The 11057-nt window shown below is 31.9% G+C and overlaps 1 protein-coding gene across 1 annotated transcript; it reads left to right on the plus strand.

The window, feature by feature from the left end:
- Positions 1–417: 417 nt before the first annotated feature.
- LOC133688689 (cycloartenol synthase-like) lies at positions 418–10659 on the plus strand. The gene is made up of 19 exons (XM_062108264.1): positions 418–576; positions 836–1065; positions 1246–1431; positions 3743–3832; positions 4278–4472; positions 4571–4655; positions 5140–5306; positions 5389–5577; positions 5855–5968; positions 7847–7969; positions 8073–8199; positions 8487–8581; positions 8970–9026; positions 9119–9165; positions 9328–9471; positions 9626–9803; positions 10037–10117; positions 10230–10313; positions 10396–10659. Exons 2-19 carry the CDS (start codon positions 868–870, stop codon positions 10504–10506), a joined length of 2271 nt encoding a protein of 756 aa, XP_061964248.1. The 5' UTR covers positions 418–576; positions 836–867; the 3' UTR covers positions 10507–10659.
- The last annotated feature ends 398 nt before the right edge of the window (positions 10660–11057 follow it).

The following is an 11057-nucleotide window of genomic DNA, read 5'->3' on the forward strand; positions in this document are numbered from 1 at the left end:
TATCACATGTGGTTGTAGAAGTTAGGAACGTGAAATCCATTTTGGTAAGTTTAATATCAGGGAACTTGCCAAGTAAAAGGAAGGGAATCAAATTAGATAAGACAGTGATCTTCTTCTTTTTTTCTTAATACATTTTCGATCTTGCAGCATCTATTGCATGCATGTTAAACAATTCCTTAATTTAGATTCAAAAGATGAACATGAACTCAGTTCATGCAAGCATGTTAGAGCATGAGGTTGCCGCCAATATTGAACCAAACGACTGATGGTGATTTTCAAGTCACGATAGCAATCAAGCATCAAAATGTTTCAGCAGGGAACCTTCCAAGTAAGAGTAAGAGAATCTTACAAGGTACGAACAACCGTATTAATTTCATAAGCACAATAATATTAAATGACAGCAAGACATGATTCTGAATAGTTGCTTTCTTTACGTTTATTTAAGAACTTGATGAACCTGCTACCTTCGGTACGTTCCAAAGAACAGCTCTTGCAATTTCTTAATTTTCTCCTGCCGGCTACAGCTACAATCCTGTTCTCTCGATAGTTTTTCATCACTCAGAACACAGAGCACAGGTACAGTTATTTGCACAATATCATCATCACAATTCGCACATATGCACTCCTGTGGCCACGATTGAATCATTCAACTTCGTTTTCTTTTCTTGAAAAACCTCATTTATCATACTATGCATCAGAAATACATAATTGAATCATTCCATTACATTCCCCTTGAAAAATATAGAGAACTATAACTGTTTTCTTTTATTCTCTCGCAATTTGAGAGAGAGAGCTGGAAAATATCTATTAAAGGTTCGTATCGGTACACATGCAGGTTGTTTGGAGGGGTTTTGAGCTCGAAGAAGAATGTGGAAACTCAAGCTTTCGGAAGGCAATGATCCATGGCTTAAAAGTGTGAATAATCATGTTGGTAGACAATTTTGGGAGTTTGATCCTCATCTTGGAACTCCAGAAGAGCGAGCTCAAGTTGAAAATTATCGAAACGAGTTTACGAAAAACCGTTTCCTAACGAAACACAGTTCTGATCTTCTGATGAGATTTCAGGTGACATATATTCAGCTAATTAATTAAATACGATTAGATTTTGTATCCACTGGATGCTCAATTACCTTGTTTTCAGCTTCTTTTACAATGCTACGCGCACAAGCTGGTCTCATGTTGAAGTATTTCTTTTGTTTCACTCTTATTAATCCTGGTATGGACACCAAAATGCATTTGTGAAAGTTTGCGAGGGAAAATCCATGTGAGATGAAGCTGCCTATGGCGAAAGTAAGAAGTGAAGAAGAAATCACAAAGGAAGTGGTGGATAGCACATTGAGAAGAAGCTTGAGATTCTATTCAACTCTACAGGCCGAGGATGGATTCTGGCCTGGTGATTATGGTGGCCCTATGTTTCTTCTACCAGGCTTGGTAGGTTCTTCTTCAACATCCACTCATCTCTGTAAAAATGTTTTTTTTTTCTTTTCTCGCAAAATATAAACTCGAACATAAATAGAATAAGCAATATTAACTAATCTTTCTTCCTAGTTCAGCTAATGAATTAACAGAGAAGATATTTATCATATTAGGTAAATTGAAATAAATGATTTTGCAATAAATAATTACGATTTCATTTCATCAACTTAGTGGGTGGTTAGAGTGTTTAATGCTGATTGCACCAGCTAGCATGCTCAAAAGTAAATCACTTTTTTAACTTTAATTCCATTGTAATCTCCCTGCTGATGGAGACTTAATTAATACCAAACATAGATAATTAACATCTAGTTGAAATATGAAATAGTATAATTTTCTATTTTAATACTGATTAATATATTAATGTCTCTACATCCTTTTAACACATAGTGTTTTATGTTTAATCTCAAGGATTATAATTTATTTGGTTAAGTTATAGATTTATTTTTTAGAAATTATTAATTTGAGTTTCACAAATTTTATATTATATAGTAGTTAATTTTAAAATTATTATGATTAGTTAAAGTGTATATAAATTGGTTGAATAATTATATTAAAAAAAAATTTATGGTTGATATGATGTTATGCTTTTGTTCCGGCTTTGTCTTGCAAGGGAGACGACCCGTGAACGTCTAATAATTATTATGAATAAAACAAAGCTTGCACTGTTCTTGTCTTCATTTCCTTGGTTGTTACATTAAACTTTTTCCTCTCTCCCCAGCCCTTCACAAATATTATTGCATGGGCGATCTCTTTGGGATTTAAAATTTTTAAATCCTAATTAGTTTAACAAACAAAATTATAAATTTGTCTTTTTCGTTTTGAAAAAAAAATTAATTAGTATTTTTTCATGTTTGCCATGCTTAATTCATATTACCGGCTTATTTATATAAAAAAAACTTTTTTTTATCAATCTTGTCTTGAATTGCGGTATAAATAGATTGTGTGTTTGATATTGTGATGTAATGTATTTTTAAAAAGTATTTTTTTAATAAAAAAATATATTAGAATAAAGTTTATATAGATTTTTTTTTGTATTTGGCATAAATTTTTTTTAAAAATTTTAAAAAATATCAATTTGATGCTTTTCAAATGAAAAGCATATTGCAACACAAACAAACAATCACTAAGCCAACTTGAAACATTTTGAATGTGTGTTTGGTATTGTGATGTAATGTGCATTTTAAAAGTATTTTTTAATAAAAATATATTAAAATAAAATTTATATAGATTTTTTTTTCTGTATTTGACATAAATCTTTTTAAAAAATCTAAAAAAGATATTAATTTGATGCTTTTCAAGTGAAAAGCATATTGCAACACAAACAAACAACCACTCAACCAACTTGAAATATTTTAAATGTGTGTTTGGTATTGTGATGTAATGTGCTTTTTAAAAGTATTTTTTAATAAAAATATATTAAAATAAAGCTTATATAGATTTTTTTTCCTATATTTGACATAAATCTTTTTAAAAAACCTAAAAAAGATATCAATTTGATGCTTTTCAAGCGAAAAGCATATTGCAACACAAACAAACAATCACTGAGCCAACTTGAAACATTTTGAATGTGTGTTTGGTATTGTGATGTAATGTGCTTTTTAAAAGTATTTTTTTAATAAAAATATATTACAATAAGATTTATATAGATTTTTTTCTGTATTTGACTTAAATCTTTTTAAAAAACTAAAAAAGATATCAATTTGATGCTTTTCAAAGCGAAAAGCATATTGCAACACAAATAAACAATCACTGAGCCAACTTGAAATATTTTGAATGTGTGTTTGGTATTGTGATGTAATGTGCTTTTTAAAAGTATTTTTTTAATAAAAATATATTACAATAAGATTTATATAGATTTTTTTCTGTATTTGACTTAAATCTTTTTAAAAAACTAAAAAAGATATCAATTTGATGCTTTTCAAAGCAAAAAGCATATTGCAACACAAACAAACAATCACTTAGCAACTTGAAACATTTTTTAGGGACAAGAGAAAACTAAATTAATATTTGGAAATCATTAAGTAAACTTAAACAACAACGACAGTACTTTTTTTAATTAGAACAAAATTAACATTATTAGGCTGAAAGATGTTAATTGAACATATATATAATAAATAAATAAAAAACTGACTGAGTATGTTCCTTTCAAGTATAATAACAAGACCTAATTAATAATTAACTAGTAATAATTTATTGAAACTCGCTATAACATCCGTGTATATATATATATATATATATATTAAAACCCATGTATGTATGTGTACAGGTGATATGTTTATACGTGACGGGTGCCTTGAATACAATTCTGCATAATCAGCATCGACAAGAGATGTGTCGTTATCTCTATAACCATCAGGTATGCATCGCTATCTCTTCGTCTTCTTCTTCTTATTATTATTATTATTCTGCTTTAATTAGTATCATATATAGTATTTATATATAATAAAACAATGACTATTATTATTCACTTCTAGCTAACTGATACAATACAATGATTGATAATTTAATAAATAATTAATGAACTTGATTTCATTCTTATTGTTATTAAGCATGTGAATTGGTCCATCAATTATGAAGAATTAAATGAAAATATTGTTAAGTATAGAACTAGGTATAAATACGTAGTAATATTAGTGTATTTTTTTCTGTTGAAAGATGGACATGTCTGATCATATGGTTTCTTGAAATTAAGTATATGTTTCGTATTTTTATGAATTTTAAAATATCAATACATATTAAATATAGATAATTTAATAAATAGTAGTTGTATTTGATCTTAATTCGTTGATAATTGAGGACAGAACGTGGATGGAGGGTGGGGATTGCATATAGAAGGTTCAAGCACAATGTTTTGCACAGTTCTCTCTTATGTCACCCTCAGATTGCTGGGGGAGGAAATGGATGGCGGGGATGGTAGCATGGAGAAAGCTAGGAAATGGGTTCTTGACCATGGCGGAGCTACTCACATTCCATCATGGGGAAAGATGTGGCTTTCAGTAAGAATTCCATGCAGTTCTTCTCCTTGATTAGCAAGGATTATATATATTTATCACCTTGTCGTGTGTTAACATGCCTGAATAAATAAAATCTGCAGGTGCTTGGAGTATATGAATGGAGTGGGAACAATCCATTACTGCCGGAGTTATGGCTTCTTCCTTACCTTTTTCCGGCACACCCAGGTCCCTTTTTATGCTTTATGTACAAAAATTATCACCAATATAAGATTTCTTTTAATTATTAAAATACGAGCTAATTAAATAGGCTATTCTAAACACCCACCATGGCATATTGCGTCCATATATAACACATTCACTCATTAATTCTTCATGCTACCTATTTGATCGGATTGGATAAATTTATTTTTCAGTAAAAAATAAAAAAATAAATATGTCATTATATTTTATTTTATTTTATTTTTTCATTAAAAAGTAAACGATAATATGACCTCACCGCTGAAAAACTCAATTTAACTTTTTTTAAAATAATATCATTTTATTTTATTTAAATTTTTTTTAAAAAATATCATTTTAAATGATCACGTTAACTCATGTTATTTACCCGACTCATGGCTTGCGCCTTGAGCTGGTTTTTCCTGCTTCAATTTAATAACTTTGAGAAAAACCTATTTATGCATGAAATAAGATGATAGAAATGAAATTGCAGGAAGGTTATGGTGTCACTCTCGGATGGTATATCTCCCCATGTCATATTTATATGGAAAGAAGTTCGTGTGTTCGACTACCTCCCTTGTTCTATCGATTAGAAGAGAGATTTATACCATTCCCTATCACCAGATTGATTGGGACCAGACCAGGAATCTCTGTGCCAAGGTATAATCTTTGAAGCATCAAGAAAATCGATTTTGCACTGTTTTGTTTTCATATTCGCTAACATCACAGCACTGTCTCGTAGGAAGACTTGTACTACCCCCATCCCCTGTTGCAAGACATTGTATGGGCTTGCATTCACAAGGCTGTGGAGCCTCTTCTTACAAGATGGCCATTCTCTAAGCTTAGACAAAGGGCTCTAGACTCTGTAATGCAACGTGTCCATTATGAGGATGAAACGACTCAATATGTTTGCCTTGGACCTGTAAACAAGGTATGCTAATGGTGCTTCTTGTTTTTGATAGAAAGAACCAGTAATTTCTCATCATTCTCGTCGTGTTATAAGCAATTTAAGACCCGCAGGAAGGTGCAGATACAGGTGGATTCATGAGTAAGCAGTGACATGCAAGCTAATGCATTTGTTATTCTTGTGCAATCTCAATTTAGCATGACTGATAGAAAAAGAAAGAAGAAACATGACTTTTGATGCTAATGTTTGAGATTTTAAAAGTTTGAGACTGTTCGCACAACTTGCTGTCAATGGAGAGCAGGTATTAAACATGCTTTGCTGTTGGGTGGAGGATCCAAATTCAGAAGCATACAAGTGCCACCTTGCCAGAATTAAAGATTATTTGTGGGTAGCAGAGGATGGCATGAAAATGCAGGTACCTTAATATCAACGTTCAATTTGAATATATAAATATAATGTTTTAGGTTAATATTTAGAATGTGGCTAAACGATACGTGTTGTTACTGAACTTTGCTCTAATGATCTTGTTTATATAGAACATACCTCACATATAAATTAAGAGGGGTGAGAAAAAAATCAATTAAATTGAGAAAACAAAAACAAATAATCAAAAAAACCAAATCGAAAAAAAATTTGAATTAACTGATTAAAAAATCACAAAAAAATTCCGGTTCGGTTTTGATTTTCAAAGTCTGAAACCGATTGAACCGAACCGAACCGAACCGGTTCAACCAGACCAATACTTTAAAAAAACAAGTATAAATAGGATGTTTTTTCTAACCCTAAACCTAAAGTAGCATTCTCTAAAAACAAAAACAGCCGCTGCCTCTCCCTTTGCTCTCTGCATCTCTTCTTCTCTGGATCTAAACTAGTATGCATACACAAACACCTACTTGATGAATCTCGCAGACTCCTCCTCAACTTTTTCTTTTTTTTCGTCGAACTCGAACACGCTAAATTTTCAACTCGAACGAGTTATGACTCACTTATAGGAAGCTTTTTCAGTTGCTATTGAAACTTTTATGAGGAAGAAGACAAGCTTGTAACCTCAAAAGTTGATGGGGTTAGTTAGTTATTAAATGGAATACTCCAAGCACAACAAGAAGAGATGGTGCGACAACAAAAAAAAACGAGGCAATCCTTTACATGTAAAAGCTTGTGCCATGGCTAGCTGATGTGTTAAGGAACTCAATTTATAGCATTGTATCTGTTTCCCATGAAAAGACGCTCACAAGCACCGAAACAGGTCTTCTTGATAAGGATTGAGTTGTTAAAAGCAAACCCCTGTTTTGAAACCTAGGAGTTGCTTATGAAGAAACTGCATCATTTCCTAGATTTCCAAGCTAGCGAACCGAATCGACCTGTATAGAAGGGAAAAAAATTGAATTGAACTGAAACTGATCGGTTTGAACCGATTTTTGGTTCGGTTAAAAAAAAAAAATAAATTTGATTTGATTATTTATTTTGATCCAAAACCGAATTGAACCGAAAATGCTCTGCCCTATAAATTAATATGTAAAAGAAACACCATCACAACTGTTTTTTAAAAGACAACTTTCTATTTTTTCAATAATCTCCTGCATGAATAAAAATTATACGATCAAAATAAAATATAAAGTAGAATAAAAAAAAAGAGTAGCAATAAAAAATCTTTGTATTAAACAAGGTAGCTTTTAACTTTGAACTTTTCCTAGTAAAAACTATTAGATTCACACAGCTAACTAGTGAACATAATGTTTTGAATTGTTCAGCTTTTTATGTGAACTCAAACGATAAAGATCACTTGCTTTCTTTTTTTACAATTTTAGTTCTCATGATTGAGCTCATTTTGGGCCCGAACATGTTCTAGTTTCAAGGTGTGCTATATAGTCTGTCCTGTTTATTTTTTTGTTTCAAAAGTGTTTTTGAAAAAAAATTAAATTTTTTTTTATTTTTTTTAAATTAATATTTCTTGGTGTTTTTAAATTATTTTGATACTTAAAAATAATTTTTAAAAATAAAAAAAATATTATTTTAATACATTTCTAAATAAAAAGCACTTTGAAAAACAACTGTGCATGTTTTGAATTTTTGATTAACACTTTTTTGTCAAATTCTTCGTTCAATTTTCCCGTTGAGGGTTGATTTTACTATAATAATTCTATCATTTTATAAATGATATTGATAATATTTTGATATTTTACAAGGCCAAGTTGACTGGATATGCTATGTTCTCTGCTTCACTGTATTCACGAAACCTTGTCATTCTTGAGAAATATGAGATACTAACTTGGGTGTCAAATCTTGTTAACAGGGCTATAATGGTTCTCAATTGTGGGATGTTTCATTTGCTGTTCAAGCAATCCTTGCTACCAGTTTTGCTGATGAATTTGCTCCAATGCTTAAGAAAGCACACAATTTCATGAAAAACACACAGGTACCACCGATCCAAGATTCTTGTGTCAATATGTATAACCAAGCAAATCGCAGTTGCTGCTTAACATTGGATTTCTTTAATTTAAATCCATCTTGGTGTGAAGGTGAGGACAAACAGCTCTGATGATTTTAACGATTGGTATCGGCACATTTCTAAGGGAGCATGGCCGTTCTCCACCCCCGACAACGGTTGGCCAGTATCCGATTGTACTGCAGAGGGCTTAAAGGCAAGTAATATTTTGAGTTGATCCATAAAGCAAGATTACATTTCCTGTTAAAATCCTAGAACAACTTAAGAAAAAGAAATAGGACCTAAGAACACAAATTAGAAATCATCAAAAATTAATTTCAAGAGTATAATTAATCTCTTCTTATTCTTTAGTTTTGCAATTCAGCATTACTGTCCAGAACAAGTCTCTGCACTTTTTTTCTTCTAACAATTGGTGATCCAACATTATATATATGATCTTTACCTACCTAGAATGCTAATATTTATGAACAAAATGGTTTGCAGGCAGGAATCTTATTATCTCGGTTGCCACCAGATATGGTGGGAGAAGCGATACCAGCAGATGGGTTCTATGATGCTGTTAACGTGATTTTATCTCTGCAGGTATCACTTTTAGGCTTAATATATATAATATAGATATATACATTTACATATCCAAGCATGAACCACCCATACACGTACAATTATCTTAGGTTGCAGGGATTCTTACCAACACAAATGAGATCTCACCTTACATATAGAGAGGCGGGGAAATCTTGGATATCTGTTTGTTAATCCGTCTGAAACTGAATTTCATAGTGTTCTTGGACTGATGTCTTTCTAAATCTAAGCGCATTTTTACAAAAATATCTGCGCTTTATCACCAAACACGCTAAATAAAAGATGAGTGTTTGATTTTTTTGACAGGGATATTTGCTGAATAGTTCTCTTATTTTATTAAGCAATTAAATCTGCATATTATAAACCTTATCAATGTACATTGACATTTCAGAATAATAATGGAGGTTTTGCATCGTACGAGCTGACAAGATCATACGCATGGTTAGAGGTAAAGCATTGATCTTTCTCTTCCATTTCGTTTACAATGGCTGAATTGTGAATATTCTATAAAAGTTTTAGCGCACTTTTCTTAAATTGCAGATGCTCAATCCAGCTGAGACATTTGGAAACATCATGATTGACTATCAGTAAGATAATAGATTCTCGTTGTTCTTACTTAGAATATTCTCTCTGTTACAGTTAGTAGGGTACGACTGTGAATGTCTTGGTGACCTTACTATGGCTCTCGGCTATATATATATATATATATATATATATATATATATATATATATATATATATATGTTTAGGTATGTGGAATGCACTTCTGCAGTAATTCAAGGACTCAAATCCTTCAAGAAATCTTACCCAGGACATCGAAAGAAAGAAATAGAAGCATGTATGGAGAAGGCAATTGACTTCATTGAGCGCACACAACAACCTGATGGTTCATGGTATGTTTTCTGCTGAAAGTTCCTTCTGCATAAATAACTTGTTTTCAGGCTGAGGCCTAGAACCACAGGAAGCTGTAAAAACTTTGAAACTCTGTAAAACAAAATAGAAAAAAGGGGTCCAGGCAATGATTCTAAAGTAGTGTGCTTCACACAGGTATGGATCTTGGGGAGTCTGCTTCACGTATGGAACATGGTTTGGAATAAAGGGGCTTGTAGCTGGTGGAAGGACCTATCAAAAAAGCAACAGTATTCGGATAGCCTGTGAATTCTTGCTATCGAAACAGCTTGTTTCAGGTGGTTGGGGTGAGAGCTATCTTTCAAGTCAAGATAAGGTAGCTCCTTTTTAACATTATGTGCTCAAAATTCTTCCATTGTGCAAGCACTCTATTTTTATTTTATCTTCTCTCTTGTTAAGAAGTGAATTTGATTCCAAGTAAAATAAAGCACAATTGAAATTAAGGTCTTAAGTTGCCATCCATCGATCCCTCGGTACTAAACAATGAAGATCTAATGGTTTCTTAACTTATTTTCTGTCATAACTTCCCTTTTATGTGTGAATACATAGGTGTACACAAATTTAGGTGGTGGTAAATCACATCTTGTAAACACTGCATGGGCGATGCTGGCTCTTATTGAAGCTGGACAGGTGAAGAACATGGTTTGAGATCATCTCTTTAATCAGAAAATAACCGTATAGAAGGAAAATCATGGTGAAGTTTAATGTTAACATTCATTGTTGTTACCTTGTGCTGTACCAGGCCGAAAGAGATCCGAGCCCGTTGCATCGTGCAGCCAAGTTGTTGATTAATTCAGCAATGGAAACTGGAGAGTTCCCACAGCAAGTAAATCTTCTGGTTTTAGTGCCCCATTGTTTCATTATCATTAATGGAACTAGCATATGCTGACTCTAGCTATGTCTTGTAGGAAATCATGGGAGTCTTCAACATGAACTGTATGATTAGTTACTCTGCCTACAGAAACATCTTCCCTATTTGGGCCCTCGGAGAGTATCGCAATCGCGTGTTGCTGCAGTAAAAACTGGTGTGTGTAAATGCTCCTGTAAAACAAGCAATAATGGAATGTGTCAATTGCCGCAGAAGAAACTATCCTGTGCTAAATTTCGTAAAATAGCATTAGCTGATTGTAGTATATATGACAAGTTCTTAATTTGAAAATCACATTTTCCCATTTTGGTTTCCATGAGTCAACGTTGAAAGCTCACCGAATTCTGGTATCATGCATGGTAAGGTCCAAGCTTGTATAAAAATTTTTGTTGGAAATTTGTTTTAAAACACGCTTGAAAGTCAAATTAAAAATGGAATTCAGGATTAAAACTTTTTAACTTATTTTTTAATAAAAGTTCTTTAACGTAAAATATTGATATAATTAAAATAAATTATAAATAAATAAAAAATTAATCTTCAAAAACTCTAAAAACCCTATAAAAAAATTTATCTCACCTAGGAAAAGAAACTCTTTACCTCAACTTTCAATGTTTTCTCTTCTAATTTTAACTCTATTTTAAGCTTTTTTTTTCTTTAAATTTAGATTTTAAGTTCGGTTTTTATAAAAAAAATACTTTAGTC

Source organism: Populus nigra, chromosome 3 (assembly GCF_951802175.1).
Source record: "Populus nigra chromosome 3, ddPopNigr1.1, whole genome shotgun sequence".
NCBI lineage: Eukaryota > Viridiplantae > Streptophyta > Magnoliopsida > Malpighiales > Salicaceae > Populus > Populus nigra.

Bases quoted from the DNA above. Each gene is read 5' to 3' on its own strand.
- LOC133688689 (XM_062108264.1), top strand. From the start codon at position 868: ATGTGGAAACTCAAGCTTTCGGAAGGCAATGATCCATGGCTTAAAAGT. The intron at 5,307-5,388 runs GTATAATCTTTG...ACTGTCTCGTAG, and splicing joins CCAGGAATCTCTGTGCCAAG to GAAGACTTGTACTACCCCCA. The intron at 8,582-8,969 runs GTATCACTTTTA...TTGACATTTCAG, and splicing joins ACGTGATTTTATCTCTGCAG to AATAATAATGGAGGTTTTGC.